Below are 23,389 nucleotides of genomic sequence, written 5' to 3'. Positions count from 1 at the left end.
TCAAAACGAGGCTTTCTAAAATTTACCCAGCCTTTTTCATCGTACATGCTCATACATCAAAATGGTGAAAGAGCGGAGAAGAATACTGACCGTCTTTGCTGTGATTGAAAAACTACCGAATCTAAGTACATCCATTACTCCCCTCGGTGCATTGCAATTTTTCATTGTGACTTGACGGCAGTGAAAAATGTGGGTCGAAAGTCTCCCGCATTTCTCGTGGGTGACAACGTGTTATACGTGTACATCCGGACAAGCTTCGGGTTAATATATGGCTTTGCTCGCACTGCTGTCGGCAAATGGACGACTGGGATGATAGCACGTCACCTTGACGGGCACATCGACCACCGAAGAACCGCGGAAACCAGCGACAAGTACGCAGTGTCCTTGGGGATGAGAGGAGTTTGCTGAGAATGCGCAAACAGTTTGACTAGCACGGTGTAAAAAGGGGGCGAATAGAGCCCACCCAAAATAAACTGACACACTGACTTGTGTTTATGGCTGGGAGGTGTTAACCTTATGCTGAATTGTATTCTTTTTGAACCACTGATATCTCATGTCACCCTTGTAAACCATTGTACATCCGCTAGTTAAATCTTGGTATTTTGTTCGTTTATGTTTCCGTGGTTACTGTGAGTTACAAACGAACGAAAGAACGAACGAAAGAACGAACGAACGAACTCTTTGTGGTGAAAGCGGACAATCAAATATGACAGACATTGTTTTATAGGGTAAACATGTCTGTACATAGACCATCTAATCACAGACCCTTGAATTACACATTACTTGATTTACGGGGTTTTTTTTATTGTGATGGTTGATGGGGTCAGTATCTGTTAAATAAACAAAACACAAAGGTCTCCACTCCACATGACATCTTTAACTACACCCTCTTTTGATTTGGCTCTGGATTGGTTTTGAATTGCTCTAAGAACAAACTACAAAGACTAAAATTTGCCATTTCACTTGGCTCGTACGCTTTAAAGACTTTATTCTCATCTGGTTCTCGCGTGTAGTCTATATGACACCGAGAATTACATGTTCAGTCTTTCAGTTTTTAAATCAAGTTGTTTTGATATAGGTCATAGTTGAAACCTGTGCTTTTAATGACTTTGACGTCGCGTCGTCGGTGCATGGCAGTACGCTTGATAATTGTAGCGTACAATATCGCATAGAAATGAGAGCTAGTGCCGTCTCGTGAATCAGAAATAATGACTAACCGTTTTGTCAAAAATAAACGAAGATTACAGAGAGATAGAAGAATGCATCTTAATGTCAATGCCGTATGTGTTCCAGGCCCGTGTCATTATGATTAAGGAACAATCAATTCTTCTTTTTAAAAAAAAGCTATACGTTACATAAATTTACAAATCTACCAGATTAATAGCTGCCGCATATCTTGTACCTGCGTGCAATCGTCTCTGTGTGTCAAAGAAGCGCTTTATTTAATGACGTCATCTTCAGTGCAAATCTGGTCACTATACAAGAACAGTTACAGTACCAAGTGCCAAGATCAAAACTCTCCTGGGCTTCGTTAACCCTTTCATCATCAACCGAATACTTAACAGTGAGACCTAAAATAGAGTGTCCCCTTTAGACCCCGGATGAGTGACTAATGATTATTAGAACCGTAGGCGGTGAGCTAAGTCCCTGTAAGCGATTCAAAGAGAGCTATTGTTGATAATTTACAACCGTTTCAAATCGGCAATTGATAGTTTCAGTGTTTGGAGACAAGAGAGAAACGATTAGACGACAAGACACAAACTATTAATGTATAAATCTTCACGGTAGAGCAAAGGAAACAATTAGACTTTGAAAGGGGCGCTTTTTACGATGAACTCTTGGCAGTTGATCTTATGCCCGGCATTCTTTGAACAAAACCAACGAGGCGAGTGGAATATAGCTTTCTCCCTCAGGACATTGCAGCGGCGATGTTTGTGTTTTATTAGCTCTGTTTGTCGTTCGTCTGTTTTTTAAAACATAACTTCAAAGTTGCCACTCTTGTCTCTCTAGGAATATCACCTCAAATCATAGACTGGAACATCAGTCCCTCGAGGGGGGGCCGGAGGAGGGGGGGGGCGTAGAGAGCGCCCTCGAACGACGGATCTTTCAGTCTACTCAAATCACTCTCCATATAGTCATCTATCGAGACGATTATATCAGCCGAACTGTATGCGAGATGATATCGTATCTCTGCCAAAAGCAAGATGTAAACAGCGCATAATAAATCACTTACTTTACATAATAATGAGTTTCAGTGACTCGACTCACGATGTACAAGTTGTAAATTTCTGCAGAATTTACAAGTAGGCTGTTATAGAACACTTTTCAGGTGACTGTGACGTTTCGGTAGCCGATATGGATGCTACTGGAGTCCAATAATCGAGTTTCAGGTGAGAAAAATTATAGATTTCCTTTCAAGAATTTTAGTATTCATCTCACTTTAACGAAATATTTGCTTTTTAAAACACGCACACTCAAAAAAGATCTGCTGTTTTTCTTCACACATATTTAATCCACCTTCGTTCAGCACCCTCGAAGACAGCCATCGTCTGCAAGCAATTTTTAAAGTGTCTGGTAAACCCCTAAAACGTTTGAGAATCGTTGATTCTAATAAAGTTACTATTGTCGCTCACTTATGTTTGTGCGCCATGAAAAATATAGTAAATAAATTGAGAGAGAGAGAGAGAGAGAGAGAGAGAGAGAGAGAGAGAGAGAGAGAGAGAGAGAGAGAGAGAGAATAAAACATTAAAAAAATAACTTCGTTCTTGGCAAACTTTGCTCACTCATTAAATAAGCTTACAAAAAACGCAATTTCACCTTATGTTCATTTTGTCTACCTCTCGACAGTAATTGGTCTATTCACTGGTGGTTACGGCTGGTTGCATCGACTTGAGATAATTTACAGCCCAATGATTGCATATGTCTGTTTGGTCGATATCGATTGGATGTTGGCAGCCTCAAGTCAGGATCGAAGGACGCCTGCTCAGCTCTGTGTCGGAGAGATCCTGTGTGATGCACTGCCGACTATCTACCATCACCCGCATGGTGCTCGAAACACTTAGATTTGCATGTGTTTTGAGGCTCAACACTCTCAGACATGGTTAGCCGCATCGCTGTACGAACACGCTGTCGCAAGCTCTTGACAACGCGTAACCCCTGGTAATACGATGTTCAGATACTAGAAATAATGTACGGCTTACTCATCGAAGGAGTGTGTGAGTATCTCCGGGAACGGTTTGGCGAGGAGTATTGGTTACTGATCCAGCAAAAAGCTGGAATTAACACGCTGTGTTTCTCCACTCACAAGGTTTACGACGAGAAATACATTCCTCAGATTACCACCGCAGCCAGCGAAGTCGTCGACGTCGACAAGAGAGAGTTGCTTGAAAAATTCGGCGTGTATTTTGTAGGTTTTACCGGCAGATATGGCTACGGCCAAATTCTACGCGTGCTCGGTAGGCATATGCGAGACTTCCTCAACGGTCTGGACAACCTGCACGAATATATGCGTTTCAGCTACCCTGCTATAAGGCCGCCGAGTTTCTTCGCCAGCGAGGAAACTCGTCACGGTCTAACTCTGCTCTATCGAAGCAAGCGGCAGGGCTTCATACCATACATCATCGGTCAGCTGAAGGAAGTCGGCAGGGTTTTCTACAGCGTGAACATAAATGTTGAGATCGTTTCCAGGGGTATGAAGTCCAACAACACATTTTACGCGGTCTTTCGACTCCACTTCGACAACACGGCGTTCAAGTGCGATCTAGGGTCAAGGGTTACGATTCGGGAGAACTTGAGCGTCCGGAGTAACGAATTTTTGACCTATTTCCCTTCAGTCTCGTCTTTGATCCAGATATGATCATCCAACACGGAGGTGAGAACTTCCCAAATTTGATATAAGATATATTGTTCATGAAGTGGACTGAAGTGAGTGTTCGATGGTTGGATAGGAACCGTGTGTGACTGAGTTGAAAGCAGTGAAAGTGTTTTCCCTAAATGACTACCGTGTTCCTCGATGCAAGAGCGTAGAAACAGTAAAACTGTAAAAGTAGATTTAAAGTATGTGTAACGCGCATTTTTAGCATTTTAAGCATTACTCCGTTCTGTGTGCGAGTGTGTGTATATACATACATACATGCATGCATACATACATACATACATACATACATACATACATACATACATACATACATACATACATACATACATACATACATACATACATACATACATACATACATACATACATACATACATACATACATACATACATACATACATACATACTCTTCTTCTGTCTGATGAATACAGGATGCATGAAACTTAAGTAACATATATTATTACTGGTGTTATTATATATATATATATATATATATATATATATATATATATATATATATATATATATATATATAAATATATATTACCATTGTTTCGATTACTACATACATACATACATACATATATACATACATATCGAAAGTCACGGTGTAAATCATAATAATGAAAAAAATACGTCAAGGACACTATGTGCTCACATTCGGTTTGAATAGGTCCATTCGAGAAATATTTAAACCACGAAAATCAAGAATGACAAAAGCAAATAAGGTCTCCAACTAGGTACTGGAGGTCATCTTTAGGAACATGCATATCAACTTCTATAGCAATGGGAGAAGCAGATCCTAAATACATAAGCAAATGTCAACAACAAAAAACAGAGAAGGCTTGATAAAAAGAAAAGGTGGGAGTGGGCAAAAAATGCACAAGGGATCTGGTAAAAAGTAATGCTACATCATTGATCTTCTAAACCCTACCCCCTCCTGCATATCAAATGTTCCACCCCTTGGTATTACTTCAACCAAATGACAGGAAGTACATTTACAACCTTGAAGATTTTTAATTCATGCCATGAGTGTTATCATTCTAATGTAAACAGCACTTAAGTTAGTTACAGATAGTGAAATGCCTTCCACTGTGGGTGGTGATTACAACATCTGGAATTATCCTGGATCCAAATTTCTCATCAGTTCTTGTATGTCTTATAGAAAAGTTGCAAAAATTGGTCCAAAATGAAAAAAATCCCTCAGCTTTGTTTTCTGGATCAAATTTTCCTACAAATTGGTATCAAATATGACAAAATTATGTTCACAGCCTTCAAAATTGTCTCACAACATATCCTGGGTTGGTATAGGTCATTTAAGGTCACAAACTGAGAAAAGTACCTAAAATATACAAATTTTGGGTTTCCCAACACTTTGAGCAGAAAATTTATCTAATAACATCTTTCGGGACTTTATACCAAATTACAAAGCTATCAAACAAGGGACTTTATACCAAATTACAAAGCTATCAAACAAGTAATGTTGAGATAAAGTTTTCTTGACCAAAAATGACAATATTGTCTTAAAATACAATTTTTTATATTTCAGGACAATTTCCACATATCTAACTATTGTCATCTCTGTATGTCTGTGTACCAAATATGAAAGCTGTCTGTCCAGGGGTTTTAAAAAGGAAACACTGTCTAAGATTTTTTGACCAAAAATGACAAAATTGCACAAAAATAGTAATTTTCCCAATTTTGTCATAATTTCAACAAATTAGAAGAGTAACACCCTTGCAAAGAGACAACCCAAATTTGAGAGCGATTGGGCCGGCGGTTTCAGAGAAGAAGAATTTTTACTGAAAATGAGAAAATCACAAAAAAATTCAGCAAAAATACAAAATTAAGGATATCTTCACAATATTCATAAAACTGTATAAGGTTCACCTAAGGTACTTGCACACAAATTTTCAAAGCAATCAAAAAAGCGGTTCTTGAGTTATTAATTCTTAACCATTTTCACATTTTGTAAGCTCATTTGCATAATTTTGGCAATGCAGACTTCATTTGAACAAAATCCCATCTATAGCCCAGGATGCATCCACACACCAAATACCAAGCTGAAACATGCAGCGGTTTGTGTGTTTTTGATGTTGACGGACATACTGTACGTACATACATACATACATACATACATACATACATACATACATACATACATACATACACACATACATACAGACGCCATCGACTTCAGCCTATACGATAAACTCACATTGGGAAACCAAATGTGAGCTAAAAGCGAATTGGTTATATCAATCAAACTGGCTAATAGACTTTCGAACAAATCAACTACTTATTAAAGGTATACAGTCACCTGTAATCTAAATATGCCCATATATGGTCAAAGGGGTGTTCCTTGGTATTGAAAATGTCTATGTGAGGGCGCTGTTTTTAAAAAGCGGCCACCAGCTTAAAATCTGTGATTGGTAAGATTTTCTCTTTCCATGGTAACTGTGGCAAAATTGGAACAGGTGACAGTATACCTTTAAGGTAGTATGCACCTCGAAATTTAAGTTCTTAACTTTTGCTGAAAATCTCCGCAAGGAAACATTAAACTATTCCCTTTCGAAATCATTTCCGATTTTCAGACAACTAAGCTGATAAAAACTTTCTTTTAATTCAGGCTATGAGCTTCAAAACAAGCTGTACAGATCAAACGGATATTGTAGAATTTTGAGAGTCCGAATATCGTCCCCGAGGCGTGTTCTATCTTAACGAAAAATGACGTCACAAAATCCTCATACAATAACGAATACATTATATCGTTGATCTTACATCGTAATCAATCATGATAAGTTTTCATATTGGTTTAGTTTATAGTATGTAAAGTAAACATATTTTATTACAAATTAATCGGGTAACAGTAAACAAAACAACTAATGAAACACACAATGACCGTTTCGATGAAATTACTGAATTGATATGAACATTCTAGCCATCACCTGTTAGGGAGCATTCGATCGTTTTTTTTTCGGGGGGGTGAGGGTCGGCGGAAATCGGGGGGGTTGACTTTAACGAAACTGGTTTTAGGAGGAGGGGTCAAATTTTGCAATCAATTATTGGGGGGGGGGTCAAATTTTACGAAGGTTTATATGGAGTTATGGCAAAAAAATGATTTTGGAACTTCACCGAAATGTTGATTCACTATACATTGTAGTCTATGAGGAAACTATGAATAATTTTTAAATACAAAACTAGCTAAATCTGTGTATTGATAGACTCTCGATTATTCATATTAATGTACTTGATTAGACTTGGGTGGTTGCAGGTGCATGGTGTGTAAGAAATTTGATTTTGGAATTTCAGCAAAATGTTGATTCACTATACATTGTGGTCTTTGAGGAAACTATGAATATTTTTTTTTACAATACAAATCTTGCTAAATCTGTGCTTTTATAAATGTTTGACAATTGATATAAATGTATGTGATGAGAATATTATCTTTGGTCGATCAGATGTGGAATACAAATATGATATTGTAGTTTCACCCAAGTGATTCTTTGTAAGGCTCAAAAAGGATTCCTTGAAAGTTCAAAGGTAAAATGAGAAATTATATGTCAATTAAGATATTATTGATACGGACTGTGACATCTGGGGGAGGGTCGCTGTTTTTGTGCTGAAAATTGGGGAGGGCCACCCTTTTTTCTTGCAAACATATTTGAAGGGCTCAATTTACCCCAGGGCCATAGGGTGCAAAGGGTTAATGATCAACTCTGATGTTTTCTTTTCAGGGATGTCACATTTTACAATTAATGAATTCGATGGGGGAAGTCAAATTTTAGAAATATAATTTGGAGAGATATCACTTTTTGCATTTCATTTATCGCTTAAGTTCCATCGACCCCCTCCCGGAAAAAAAAAACCCAAAACAACAAATTCTCCCTTATTACATCATCTCGTTTAGTAAGCTCATCGAGTTTTTTAGTTGTCTCTGTTACTTCCTCAGTTCAAATATCTGATCTGGTGAGGACCCTATCTTCAAGGGTGTTAAGACGATACTATGGAGAGAGAGAGAGAGAGAGAGAGAGAGAGAGAGAGAGAGAGAGAGAGAGAGAGAGAGAGAGAGAGAGAGAGAGAGAGAGAGGGGAGAGACAGACAGACAGACAGACAGACAGACAGACGACAGACAGACAGACAGACAGACACAGAGACAAGAGGGCAAGGCAGAGAGAGAGACAGTGAGACAGAGACAGACAGACAGAGAGACAGAGACAGAGAGACAGAGAGACAGAGACAGAGAGACAGACAGAGCAGAGAGAGGAAGAGAGACAGAGACACAGAGACAGAGAGGCAGAGAGAGAGAGGAGAGAGAGAGAGAGAGAGAGAGAGAGAGAGAGATAGAGAGGAGAGAGAGAGAGAGAGAGATGAGAGGAGAGAGAGAGAGGAGAGAGAGAGAGAGGAGAGAGAGAGAGAGAGAGCAATGCAAAGTGGTTTCATCTAGATCAGTCAACGCCTAGCATCATGAACTTGATAAGGGAGCGTTCAGTTATTATGGCCGGGGGTGGGCCGGCAAATTCTTCCTGCGCATCAGTCAAAATAAGTGAACCCCCCTACCCATTGTACCAAAAAATTGATGACCCCCCCCTTTTCAAGATGACAAAAATTTCATGACCCCCCATTGCTTGAGTAAATTAGCTGCACACACAAACACCTCAGGGGTATGGAGCGATAGAATCCCCCCCAAAAAGAGCTTAGATTTTTTCAAATAACCTTCCTTACAAACTCAAAAGGTGTTAATGCTCAGATTTCCCATTCTGACTTGCTATAATTTTGAAATTACCCATCAAAGGGGTTGGACAGAAATTACTGGTGGATCGCAATATTTTTGCGCAAGCGTGTGTGTACATATTTTGATATTTGGATTTAATTAAAAATCAGCTGTTGATAATGTTGATTCACTATACATGGTATACATATATTTTCTCATACATGTATGAGGAATCTATGTAATACTTTCTCAATGCAAAACTATATCTATGCATTTATAGATATTTGATAATTTACATAAATGTACTTAAATGAAATAGGGTTGTTACAACTGGCATGTGGACAAAAAGTTTGACCTTAGAATTTCACAAAAATGTTCATCCACTACACATGGGAGTCAATGATAAAATTGTGAATAATTTTTTTTCCAATGAAAAACTTAATATACTTGTGCATATACAGACGTTTAATAATCAACATAATTGTACTTGATTAGAATATGATGGTTAAAGGTGCATTATGTGTACAAAAAATCTGATTATGGAATTTCACTGAAAATGTTCATCCACTATACATGGGAGTCTATGAGGAAAGTATGAATAACTTTTTTCCAATACAAAAATAGGTAAACCCATGTATTTATGTACTCTCGATTATTGATATCAATGTACTTGATTAGATTAGGGTGGTAACAAATGGATGTGTTCGCCAGAAATTGGATTTTGGAATTATACCAAAATGTAGATTCACTGTACATAGGAGTCTATGAGGAAAATATGAATAATTTTTTTCCAAAATCTGTGTATTTATAGACATTTGATAATTCATTTTTTTAGTTAGCCTAGGATGGTTAAAGGTTGATAGTGTGCAAGAAATTAGATTTTGGAATTTCACCGAAATGTTGATTCACTATGCATTGGAGTCTATGAGAAAACTAAGAATAATTTTTTTACAATGCTAAACTAAATTAATTTGTGCTTTTATAGGTGTTCGATAATTGATACAAATGTACTTGATTCAAATAGGGTATTTAAAAGTTCAGATGTTGACAACAATTATGATATTGGAATTTCACCTAAAAGTATTATTTAACTTTTCATGGTACTAGTAGTCTCAGTACAGGTAACTGTTAAATAATTCCCTGACAAAACTTGCTATTTCTAATATGTAAGTAATAGGAATTGTTCATTGCCCTCAGTGCAGTGAGCTTGATTTACAATAAGACAAGCCTCAGAGTTGTCAAGTCAAGATGTTCATGTGACAGATAATTACACTTTTGTTCAGATTTACAGGTGAATAACTTCAGAGAATGAAATCATGCAAGGAATCATTTTTATCTCCCAGAATATTTCTGAACACTGGAACTGCTTTTTGACGGGACGGATACTTATGAAAATTAAGTGACCCCCCCCCCCCCGAGCTGTTTGAAAAATACATGACCCCCTTTGCAGTTTTCAAATTGAGGTGACCCCCCCCCCCCCTGGATTTTGCCGGCCCACCCCCGGCCATAATAACTGAACGCTCCCTAAGAGATTTTGCTCTGTAGAGCTAGCCAAACCTTGGTCGGAACACTAGCGCTACTCATTGACATCAACAGTCTTAGATTTATGTCTTTTAATTTCAACGTTGTCGACTACTTCCCTAAATAACGACCCCAGGCCGCCAAGAACACTTTAAATCTGAAATTCCGGTCCATGCCGTCTTGATCACGTTCATGCATTATGTAGGTCCTCGACTTCTACGCAGGGGGCAGTCGTAAATAACGAGTTTTCGACAAATCAAAAGCCGAAATAAAACGGATGGGTTACTTTTATTAACCTCTTTGCTTAAATTTTCTTTCAAATCGAAAGCAACATGAAAGCGATATAACTGACCTAGTATCGATCATTTCCTCTCGCTTATTTTCTCAATTTTGAAAAAAGTGACGTATTGCAGAGATTAGCGTATCTAAGTTCAATGAAGGCTTAACAATATATTCATGTTTTTTTCAGAAAATTTGTAATTTATGTAAGTCTTACTCCGTGAAAAAGTACATAACTTTCGTAACGCTAAAATGTTAATTAAAATGTCCGTCTGAAATGTTGTCGGCAAATTCAAAGAAAATAAACTTTATTTGTTCAAGGTACGATGTTATTATTGTCATAAATTAAAGTCTACTTGGTATAACATGTATAAGATTCGAACTGATAAGAAACTGTGCAGAGTGATCATCACAGACCACTTGTAAAGTTGGTCTTCTGAAAAAAAAGTTGTTAAATTGTCGTAACTTGCAGCTGCTGTCTGCTATGGACAAGGACACATGCTCAATTTTGCGTTGTCGCTCTCGCAGGGTATGGGTTGCCAAAGTTGTCATGGTAACAGCTTCGTAGGGGTCAATGGGGAAAACGTGCACATTGTCTGTCCCTTTTAAAAACGGAACTCGTCAGGTCGCCAGGTTCATCCAATTGACACATAGACTACACACGTGTCAATTTGATAACAGAGAAAATTTCACATCGATCTAATGGTATTTGATCAGACCTAATATCTGTAATTCCTATGAGATTGATTCCATGGCCCAACCAGCGATAGTGACATGTCTGCCACGCGAAACGACTCACAATTTGGCGAGATTTGAGTAATTTGATTAATTATGGCGCCAATAATGTATACGTTTACTACAATCTGCTTTTAAAACCAATCGTCTAGCATTGTGACATTGTTATTATAAGGCCAATGTAGGTTCCGACCTACCCTATTTTAAACAGCCCGACCCTAAACTTTTTATGGGTCCGTCAACACCGAAGTAACAGAAAATGTACTTTCCGCGATAATTTTTAGAAAATTCCTTGGAAAAAAGTAAAACCTCACGAGAGTTGGAGCGATATGACGTCATCGTTAAACTTCAAAGAAAGTCTAGCCTGCGCCAGCCTATTCTCATCAGCGACATGGCGAGCTATTCTGCACGCGGTAACAAGCTCAGTGTGTTTTCTAATATCATTTCCATATGGGAAAAATTAAGTTGCGCGAACGCTTGCAATTTACTTGCAGGCTTTACTGATTTTTTGTGGTGAAAAAAATGACGAACTTCCTACCCTATTTTTTAAAAAAAGCATGTTATCGGAACCACACATTTTATTTATTTTTTGGCCTAACCTTGTTGGTTTTCCTCTTGACTCGCCTGGGCTTGCCGAGATACATCGGAAATCTTCAAAGTATTAACTACACGAGACACTTAGAGTTCGTATAGGTACTACATGGACTTTATTTCTCGATAGACAAGCTTGACAGGTGCCGTCACCCAAGATACGATTCTCTCATCGTTTAAATATCTTGGACTGCTCTTTGGTCGCTCTGTCCTCCTGCCCTGTCTGTTGTATTTTTCTCTATTATCCGCTGTATTCCCCTCATTGTATATCTCTCTCGTATTATTTTAGAATGGGATTATAAATGTTACCTTTCAGGCGTAGCTTTGATCACACGATAGATATGAATTAAAGATAAAATTATACATCCAATCAAAAACATTAATACAGGTCTTGAACTTAAATTTACATGTCCCAATTAATATTTAAACGTCACTTTGACACGATGCAAACTCATCACACGAAATTATCATGTTCCTCAAAGAGCCAGTAATGCTAACTTTTGATTAATTTTTTTTCCACCATTTTTGTTTTGAATGTGAAGCATATTTCCTTGTTCTTCTCCCAATAGAAATTTGATATACACAGTATCCAGCTTGTCAACTCAGACTGTACACGTGTAAACTGCTTTGTTATTGTTGAAAAGTGACTTCTGGTCCGGACTAGAATTCAAATGTAAACAATAACCATGCATTTTACACATAGACGATAAGTTGACAAGCTAAATAGTGGGTGTTTCAACATTCTTTGGGGAGTAGAATAAGAAGTTGCCATTGACATACAAAATAAAAAATAAGGAAAAAATCACCAAAAAGTTAGCATTACTGGCCCTTTTATTAGCTTATTAGCTATTTTCATCATGTTAATATCATTCGAACATATATTGCATCAACGCTTCTTCTACATCCCCGTAAAACGTAATTGGCGTCCTTGTGCATTTGTCGCAAACATGGTTTGTACTCATATCGACGTACGTAATTGAGATCTTCTTGTTTTAATTGATAATTTTATTGGTATCGATAGCAGCTAGGTGTATTAACTTTGTGTGAAACTATTTAACTATAGATGCATTAACTTTGTGTAAGATAAACTATCTCCGTGACAACATAATCGCAGCATTGAAATTTATCCTCACTGTGGACCCTTTTTTGGTTCTGTGCATAGGTCCAAAGATCTTCGCCGTCCTGCCCAACATCATCGGCAAGAAGATGACGCAGGTTTTCTCCCTGACAAGGCCGATTGTCACCTTCACGTGGGATGACGTAAGTTTAGCCCCGCTTTCCCTGCGTAGAAAATGAAACGCGCCGCTGACTGGATACGACTGCACGAAAACACAGACACGAAAATGTTGCACCCTTTCTGATGCGCAAAGCCTTCTGGTCTATTAGAACTGCGAATTCGCAAGTTCGCTCTGCAACCAAATTTCACTCTGTCAAAACCCAACCAACCACCAAACTTCACCATGATACCAGTTACCCATCAACCCAACCTACCACCAAACTACACCATACCAGTTACCCAACGATTTAGCTCGCAAAAGAATACCTATACATATCAGCCCTTTGGTTACTCTTGTATATTGGTAAGCGACCAATTATTTAAGCAAAAATGTACCCCCTCTCGACCCACAGCACGTACACGGCTAAGTAGAGTACATTATGGAGTGAAAAGTTTGCCTGAATCCATTGTGGGCCGGGAGGAGGTACATTATCACTATTATTTTATAGTTTTGGCAATGACAGTGAATTTAAAGATGTAGAAAACATCTGGGGATACAATGATGGATAATCGGATAAAATTATCAGTAATAATCTGGGGGATGACATCGCAAAATTCACTGGCATTGACAAAGCTTTAATACTATATGTGATAAGATGATACGATCCATGTTTGTCGCAATTATGAAGCCATACTTACTCAACAAGAAACCAATGTATTGCGTACGATTTGTACCTGGACATACATTTTTTTCGTATTTGTCATGTAGCCAAGGACGATTGTCTCCTGACCACTCACACATTCGGAATCTGAATTCACTGCCACCGTATATCTACTTTGTCAGGGTCGTAGACTTGAGTATACTAGTTTCGTTTTGAATTTCCATGCATGGTCCTCGCCAGAACGAGTCAAGAATTTTCTCACTTCATTGGTTGTCGTGACGTACCACTTTGATTGTTTCTGGTAAAAATAAAAATTAATCGCAAAACCAGAAAATTTAAGCTTTTGCTCCCACTTTGCTCCCGAAAAACCTCGAAGCTTTCTCTTTCATGGTCAAGCATAATCATGGGTCACCCATTCAAAGTTTGTAAAATAGAGTTACATTAACTTTATTGGCAAAAATTAAATTTTCAACTTTTCCAAATACAAGGCGGTGAAAAATTTACTGTCTCCACAACAAAATGAGTTCACACAACCAGCAGAAAAAAACAGGAAAAAGCAGGAAAATATTTTTAAAATGTGAATACTTCTTCCGTAAACTATTCACCAGGTTGATATTTTATGCCATCGTTTCGGAAAGTGGCTCGAATGACGGTGACTGATCAGTTGTTCCGCACATATATCGAACGCCGGGAAATTTCACTGCTAATCTCAGCGCTTCGCATTTTCAAACTTATGTAATATAATTGTTTCGAACATCCTTGTTACCAGACAACTGTCATTTATCTGTATCCGATATTAAAATTGGTTTATGCGTGAACGGGGCATGTATCTTGTGAAGTTCGTCGATCCAATAAAAAGGGTCGATTTCATGCCCACATTCATCAAACTGCATCGACAGTTAACCAAAGTCATAATGCTACAATTAGGATAGGAAGTGCAATCGGTAAGCTTCGCGTTAATTCGTTATCAGTCAGGTTCGTAGTGTGCCGGGAGCACTGGACATACTACATGTATCGTGGACAGTCCCGTCGTGCATTAGATAAATCAACGATTGTACCCGTCCAACTCATAGACCTTGTTTCACAATTCACCACATTTGTCAATCTGGCACGGCAGGAAGCTCTGTCCTGCGGGTTGTACTGTCTTTTTATATGAACGTACCATGATAACTCTTTTCTCTGTGTAATGGAGTATTCATCTCCTTTTCTTATTAGATTTGCCTTCGTCTTGGCCATCACACTTACAAGGATCTCAGTTATAAATAGATAACAACTACTTCTACATCTAACCTCCTTTTACGTTTCTCGGTTGAGTGAATGTAAACAAAGCGGTTGTTATGTAAACAGCGATCGATTTCGATTACAGTGAATACATTAAAATTACCCCGACTCTGGTCGAAGTGACACATATTTTATAGTTATTTGACGACTTAGAAGATCGTAAATCACCCAAATGAATTGACTTCGTGAAGCTGCTGACCCAGAAAGTTCACATTCTATTTTCAAAGCAAACAACATAAGACAAGCATGTCTCTCACGCATTGATGCCGAACGCAAAGTGTAAGACGACAGACGACATTGGATGAGTTCAATCCATAGGAGTTAATACCGTTTCTTCCCTCAATATGAAGCGATAGAAGGCCCCTTTCACCTATCTCGTGTCACTTTCGCCTTTTGCCCTTTTCTCCCCTACCCCCTTTCTCTTCTGTGTCTGTCTGTCTATCTATCTCTGTCTCTGTCTGTCTGTCTCTCCCCTCTCCTCCCCGACCGTCTCCTTTACGCCTTCTTTCTACGAACAATATTGCTCTAATATGTTGGTATTGATGCAAGACTACGGTGATATTACAGAGAGCATATCAAAAAGCGTACTTTCTATGTGTAAACTGGTATAGACCAAACCGTTCGTCAAAAATATTAACGATTATGCTTTCCAACGCATCAATCATCAAGATATGTCCAATCAAAAATGCAAAGATCACCCACTACAACTTTTGGCGGGTCTTTCCGTCGCAAATACAGCACCAGTATATCGTACACGCAGTTTTTACGATCTCTACTGAATGAGGGAAACATTTAGAGCGGAAAGTAGGTATTATTACGGGAGTAAATATAATTGTGCAACTTCACTGGATTCTGTGATGAGAGAAAAGAAAACGTGCAATGAACGATGCAGAAATATATGGCGTCGTTTTGAAACCATCTCACAGTGCAAACAAAAGGATGTCGTAGATGGGACGGTATTTTGTATTTTCATGAACATACATGATTCAGTGTTTTCTCGTCAGCGCAAAACCGAGTAGCCATGAGATTGGACTAATTGCATTTTACTTGGATAACGGTTTGATAAACGTAGAATGAAATACCTGAAAATTACTCAAATATGCAATTTCAAAACAAGAGTGCTTATTATTTTCTATACTCTATCAAATAGTCATTGTAGTTGTCTCTTACAGATCATTGTTCATACCAACAACATATTTGAACTGGCGTCCATCGATAGAGTCAGCGCCAAGGCTGTTTATGCTCGACTGCAAACAGCGCCATCTAGCGGCGGTGATGAACTCCAGGACAACATCCCTAAAACCGAAGATCCTACAATCACCAGGAGCAAAGAAAAGCAGCCTGACCACATTAGCAATGATACAAGATCACATGTAATAGACAACATGATCGCCGGTAGGACTGTTTGTTTTTGAATGCATGTCGTTCATTTTTGCCAAAAAACATGATTTGAAAAATATTACTGTAATCGAAAAATTAATTACAACTTGTTTATTATAGAGGACGCTTTGATATCATTTTTATTTCGACAAATCATGCATTCTTGACAGAGAAGTATCAACCACTGTGGGAAATTGCTTAAAAATCATTTTTATATTATGGTATCACACTTTTCTGACGTCAGATACTCATGATGAAGATGAGGGCGATCTCAGGCCGCGTCGTCTTTTTCTGCGTGGACAGATGAAATACATAGAGACATGGAACTGTATGGTTTACCTTTGTGCACCGCTGTAAGTATGCGTGCAAACCAATTTAATAAGTGAGCGCATACTTAGACGGTGACCGCACTACAGGGTCAATATAACTATTGATAATGATTTTGTTGCAAGCACAACGCTTTGTGTACAATACGTAATTTGAAAGTTATTGTGGACAAATGAATTCTGCACTTGTCTGGCTAGAATTCTAAACTTCACACTTCAATAATGTCATGGACTTTTCCCCATATACCATCAACAACTAGCCGCTTCTAATGGTTTCGAGAGAAGACAAGAAACCTGTTTTCACAAACAGAACAAAACGGAAAATACAACAAAGTTTACAGCTAAATTTACACGCAGAAAATGTTTTGAGCTACAGTAAGCTAGATTGGCAAACAATGATCTCTCGAAATGACAGAGACGCTGAATGATTTTAAAGACTCTGTGATTGCCTTACTGGCTGAAAGGGAGCCGTAAGCTTATTCGTCAGCATTGCATTGCATTTGCACTACTGCATTACGGTGACATTTGTCATGATATGTTTATGATCTGAATGCAGTTTCGGATACCAAAAGGTGTGTTAATCCGATGGAGGGGCGGGCGGCGGCGGCGGGGGGGGGGGGTCGCTCTTCTGCATATAATTTGTTCGCCAACAAATACAAGCTTTATCTTTCTAGCTAAGATTCTGACAAGTAGAGCTGAATGGCCACTTGTAAAGCGTACTATCGATCTTCAGCCGAAATACATATTTCATTGTGTTTTTTACTTTTAATGAATGACAAGTTATTGTAATACGCCAAAAAGACATTTCCCCCGATACACAGACAAGTGTTATGCTAAGAGAATGCTGTATTGAATAGCAAATGACTAGAATTCCATGTAAATTTAGCAGATAATGCCAGGTTGATGTGGCACCACAATTTGTATTACAGAATGCGCCCCAGGAAACGATATTCGGAGTAGCAAATTTTAACAATACTTCTGAACTACCACTTGTATTGGCTCATTTTCAAGCTCTTACGGTAAATAAAATGTTCACTGTCTTGTCTTTGTAAATTTAATTCTCTCACAGAGTTCACACAGAGAGTTAACACAGGGTGAGGGCCAATTTGAATTTCTAATATCCGTAATTTGATAATGTACCAAAATTTGTTTCAATCTTCTGAAACCAAAATTGCAGTGACTCCAGATTTTTACTACTGAATTTCGAATAAGAATGTTTGAAAGTTCCCATAACGAAAGTTTGAGCCAAAGTTTAATTATTTCAATTTCGAGGCGTTTTTCATGCTCTCAACAATTCTTATTTCATTCCCGAGTCGTCTACAGTTTTGTCATTTTGTCCTCAAAATTGACGTTTTCCTGTATATTTCTCCAAGCATGCCAAATCTAGAGGCCATGTTTAGGACCGGGATCTTCATCAACGATTTGAGTTTACACGACTCCAGCCGAGCCCTGGCCTTGGTCGGCTCTCAACAATCGGCACAGCTTAAGTTGGCACTCGATCAAGTAAGCTGTGAATTCATTACAGTTGTATCGATTTCGTCAATTATTTACTCTGGTTACTCTGTGACCCTGAACAAACCAAATACGATTTTGATCAGAAAGAAATAGACTCGGTGTAAAATTAATACTATCTACTTTGAAAAATTATCAACAAGAAAGTCAAAGCACATTTCGCTGGACACTCATTTTCGCAAAGTAAGCCAGACATTCCATAAATAACCGAAGCATCCACGATGATTTCGTAAAAAAGGATAAGCTTATATGAAGAGTTAAAACTTAAAAAAACAGTTTAACAAATGAAAAACATCGAATAGCTTCGAGTTGCAGACGATAGCAATCATGGATTAACCAACTTCAAAAGTAACAACTGAGGATACCATGTTCAAAACCACAGGAACAAATGAAAAGTGCAAAGTTGGAGGAGAGTATGCAACAACTTGACGATGAGATGAAGAAGACAGACTCTCTCTTGTACCAGATGATACCGAAACAGGTAGCTGACCGACTGCGTAGAGGAGAACCTGCGATGAATACATGTGAGGTGAGGTCAAAGGTCACTGGACGGAGACAACAGTTGTAACTTTTAAAACACCTTCATCGTGTTCGTTCTAGAAAAATGTTTAGGTGTAAATTCTTCTCAACAAAATATGTTTAAATACAAAGTAATTAGTCCGGCAAACAAATTGCAGTTTTTACAATATGCAGTGATATTGTCTACAACTTCGGTATCCAAGAGTGTTTCCTCGGACAGGGTCCCTTGAAACTATGCCTTGCCGACCTAACCAAGCAGTGTGGACGAGAAGATGTATTGTTGATTGAAAAATGAATTCCACCAACTTCTAAAATTTAGTTGTCAAGAATAGAAAATAGACATTACATTTAAGGCCATGGAAAATATGTTTCATATCTCCAAAAATTAGGGTAGGTAGGTCGGTGTATTTTTTTATTTTTCTCTTTGTAGTTTGAGATACATAAATTCGGTAAAATTTAGAGAACTCCAAAATATTTTAAAAGTACGAAAAATGTCTAGTATAGGCGGTTTTTTTCTAACGTTGGTCGATTACCAGAAACACACGTATTTTTTTTTATTTTGCCTAAACATGCCCTATTGACAAGAAGAATGCAAGTCATACTCCGTTTTAATTGAGTAGGACAAGGAACAGTTATTAACTGTTTAAATTAAGCGGATAAAATCAATGGAAAAAGTTAAATGTTACTGGTAGTAGAACTATATCTGAAAAGACTGAACTGAGAGTCATTAATGAAGGGCTACCTGTCATCCCTTACAGTAATAAATACACTTCTCCAAACAGAAAGTATTAGAGTCCAAAGGGGAATGTAACCTGCAAAACTATGCCCATAAAGGAAAAAACATATTTGTATTTTGGCCTGTATTAGCTCGAGACAACAGACGTCGAAGGCTAGATATTTGTCATGCTTTTATGAACTTCGCTATTTTATACGTCACTTGATCAATGGGAAAAGTAATCCTGCAAAATAAATAACTTTTACAATTTTCCAAGACGAGTTATAATCGTTACTCCATCAAAGAGTTTCTTCTGAGACTGGCATTGTCTTGATTGCATGCACTCAAATATTGCACGCCAAACTTACCAGATTTTCTGCAAAATTTAAAATTCTATGGAAGAAGAATTCAAATCCCAATGTGTCTATTGATATGGTCACAACTTTTGACAAGAACTACACCAACCGGAATATGTTCGTGATGATGTGTGTTAGGAATAAGATGAGAAATCTTGAATTATTGTACATTTAGGAGTGAAGCGTGACACGATTTGTCAATTTCTCAGGTTTTCCAAGACGTCAGCATCCTATTCAGCGACGTGGTAGGATTCACGCAGATTTGTTCGGCCATCACGCCCATGGCGGTCGTGTCGATGTTGAACACAATCTACAGCAAATTCGACGAGCTCATCGAGAAAAATAAAGTGTACAAGGTAAGTGTACACTTATCTGTACTCATCTTATTGTGAAGATTTGCACACAAATCCTTGCGGTCCAAATTTTGTTGTTTTGTCCTGTTCGTAGGTTGAGACCATTGGTGATGCATATATGGTAGTATCCGGTGCTCCAACCAAATCGAAGTACCACGCCCTACACATAGCCGACATGGCCATTGATATGGTCGATTGCATGCTGGGACTGAAGGATCCCTCGGGACAATCCATGAAAATAAGAATTGGTAAGTCTCAATGTGCATGACGTAATGTATATTCATTCACACTATGACCTTTGATATGTATGTATGTATGTATGTATGTATGTATGTATGTATGTATGTATGTATGTATGTATGTATGTATGTATGTATGTATGTATGTATGTATGTAGGTTGGTAGGTAGGTAGGTATGTAGGTTGGTATGTATGTATGTATGTATGTATGTATGTATGTATGTATGTATGTATGTATGTATGTATGTATGTATGTATGTATGTACGTACGTATGTATGTATGTATGTATGTATGTATGTATGTATGTATGTATGTATGTATGTATGTATGTATGCATGTATGTATGTATGTATGTATGTATGTATGTATGTATGTATGTATGTATGTATTTCGTGTACGTACGCTTTTTCTGCACGTGAATACACTTGTCAAAGTGATCAATTGTCTATGAAAAGTCATTATATTGCAGCAAGACTATATCAGTTTTAGTAGAATGAACTTGCATCCCGTACTGCCTCGACCGAAATTTAAATATGCCGCCGTTTTGAACAGAGATTCAGTTGCACCCCTAGGGCTTTCATCACAATATTATTATTCAATATTTCGGTTGTTTCACATGTTATGAACAGGTATTCACTCTGGAATGGTCGTAGCGGGCGTCGTTGGAATCAAAATGCCGCGGTACTGCCTGTTCGGGGATACTGTGAACACAGCATCACGCATGGAATCCAGTGGGGAGGCTATGAAAATACATATCAGTCAAACGACGAAAGATTATCTGAAGGACGCCCCCTACCTCATAATAGAAAGAGGAATGCGAGAAGTTAAAGTACGATATTACTTTCCTTCCTCCAGTTTTTGTCCTCTTTATTTTGGTAATAGAAATCTTAATACCAAAATGCCGCAATCTGACATGGATTGTTATTTCGATCATTTTAGGCTCTTGTATCGACATCCATCATTTGTTACGTGTGCAATTACATGTATTTTAGTGTCGCGTAGCTTTCAAACTACCAACTTAAAAAAAGACAACTTACAATATGTCGGTGTCTATCGAATGTACAATGTTAAATATGAGTGAATAAAGTTTTTATTTAATTTCATTTGCAGAGTAAAGGCGAGATGAAAACTTACTGGCTTCAAAAGAAATTCGAACGACCAAAACCACACCAAAATGCCCGATCTGTGGCTAAAATGACAGAAGTTTGTCCAGAAATTAAAGGAGGGACGCTCCTTTCACCAAACAGTGATGGAGAACCAGTTCGCCGTCTTTCCAGGGAAGATTTAGAAGTGTATCAGAAAGATTTTCCAATGTCCGCCGTGCGATATACAACACATTTCCTCAATTCTGAACGTCATGGCGATGACATGGCAACGGTAAATGGACGTGGACAGCAGAAGTTACCGACTCAAAACGGATACACTTCGGAGGGCGAAACTGCAGGTGACGGCATAGAGAATTCAGTTCAGCAAAATGTTGGTCGCACGTTCTGCGATTTAGATTACTATCTGACTCCAACGATATCGAAAGCAGCGTGCCCCGAACAGGGACAGTTTGACGAAGATCGCTCTGTTGTGTCTGATAGACACAAAGGTGTAGCTTCTGATGAGTTTGTAGAGCTACATACAGACAAGGACGGAAACACTGTCGTCACAAGCACAACAGACGGAATCGATTTACACTCACCGGAGGAGGATGGTCACAGCCGTAGTAAAAGCGTCAATGATGTGGAGGGCGATCAGGACAACACCACAGATACAGGACGCGTAGTTACAGAATCACATGAGGGCACTAGGTCGTCAACTTCTCAGAGTGTCACCTGCGGACTGATCTAAAGCATAACAAAGTTATCCTCTATCTTTCAGTGACCTTGGCAGTCGATTAGTCGAGGCTGATATCACAATTCAGTTCATATATCCGTTTGCAAAAATTAATCTTTCTCTTATGTCGCTTTGCAGCAATTATTGCATCAGACTACATACCGTTTCGCGCATCGTACCAACTTTCGTCTGATTGTCAAGGAATGTGAACGTTTTTTGCTAGCAAAGATACCCTGATATCGTCTCCGTGACTGCGTACATAAAATATGCGATGTGTTCAAGTAAAAATTGTGGAGATTCAGTAGCATGCTCGTCAAAAATGACGAGCAACGTGACCAGCAAATTCATCGATTCTCCACACGTCTACATCCTCCCTAGTACAGTTTGTAGTATGGAACTAGATATCAATGTCGTATTCTTCATGTTGTGCGTTGTAGAATATCACCATCATTATTTTGAATGTGTTGTAATAAAAGGTCGTTTTTGTCTTTTCGTGTTTTGTCTATGCGTCTATCAATCTAGTTTTCATTCTGCCCAAAGCATGTTGAGATACAAAGAATTCAGCTTGTCAACGCAGCCTGTACATGTGCAGACTGCATTGTTTTTTGTTTATGGGTGAATTCTGGTCGAATTCAAATGTAAATTTACACGTATGCACACTATGTTGCAATTACATGCTAGATAATTGGTTTTGACATGCTTTGTTCGGTAAATCACGTACTTGCAAGTGACATGGAAACGAATTTAAAGGAAAACTCATCACAAGTTACAGCTACTGACCCTTAAAGAGTATTATTTGGTTATGCTTGTCGAAAATATTGAGCCATTTTCATTGTAAAATATTAAATGTATAAGGTTTTTGCACAGCATACTGTAGGTATATTGTATATATGCAGTAACGTATAAGCCTTGCTACTACAATTTATGCAGTACGAAATTTACACCAAATGTTCATACAATCACATCTCACTGCAATCTTCCGTGATCGATTATCAATAGTATCTCAAAGCTTCTGTGGCCGATAAGGTTCGCTGGACAGCCTCGAATTTCAAGACTTTTTCACCAATCCGTGCAGGCACTGGTTATACTAGCTGCAGTACTGTAGCTCGAGGTTTTGAGTATTTGGGTCGGACGGCAGGCAAAACTTAGAGCTACAGTACTGCAGCTACGGTACACATGCTAGCTTTGCCGGTCTATGCTAAGGGAACGAGCATCATTCATGGCAGGCGGGCCTTAAAAGAAATTTCATCATATATATATATATATATATATATATATATATATATATATA

The 23,389-nt window shown here is 38.3% G+C and overlaps 1 protein-coding gene across 1 annotated transcript; it reads left to right on the top strand.

Annotated features, from left to right (window-relative positions):
* The first annotated feature begins 2,985 nt into the window (after positions 1-2,985).
* Positions 2,986-22,866, top strand: LOC139141932 (soluble guanylate cyclase 88E-like). Its single transcript, XM_070711697.1, has 10 exons — positions 2,986-3,871; positions 12,880-12,977; positions 16,049-16,271; positions 16,501-16,609; positions 17,956-18,085; positions 18,477-18,623; positions 19,894-20,040; positions 20,132-20,285; positions 20,907-21,106; positions 21,388-22,866. Exons 1-10 carry the CDS (start codon positions 3,853-3,855, stop codon positions 22,111-22,113), a joined length of 1,953 nt encoding a protein of 650 aa, XP_070567798.1. The 5' UTR covers positions 2,986-3,852; the 3' UTR covers positions 22,114-22,866.
* Positions 22,867-23,389: the final 523 nt, after the last annotated feature.

The sequence above is a fragment of the Ptychodera flava genome, chromosome 10 (assembly GCF_041260155.1).
Source record: "Ptychodera flava strain L36383 chromosome 10, AS_Pfla_20210202, whole genome shotgun sequence".
NCBI classification, from domain to species: domain Eukaryota; kingdom Metazoa; phylum Hemichordata; class Enteropneusta; family Ptychoderidae; genus Ptychodera; species Ptychodera flava.
This window is presented reverse-complemented; position numbering and strand designations above follow the sequence as displayed.

Excerpts from the sequence above, each read along its gene's own strand:
- LOC139141932 (XM_070711697.1), top strand. Across the intron at positions 16,610-17,955 it reads GTTTACCTTTGTGCACCGCT|CATGCCAAATCTAGAGGCCA; the intron begins GTAAGTATGCGT and ends TATTTCTCCAAG. Across the intron at positions 21,107-21,387 it reads GAGGAATGCGAGAAGTTAAA|AGTAAAGGCGAGATGAAAAC; the intron begins GTACGATATTAC and ends TTTCATTTGCAG.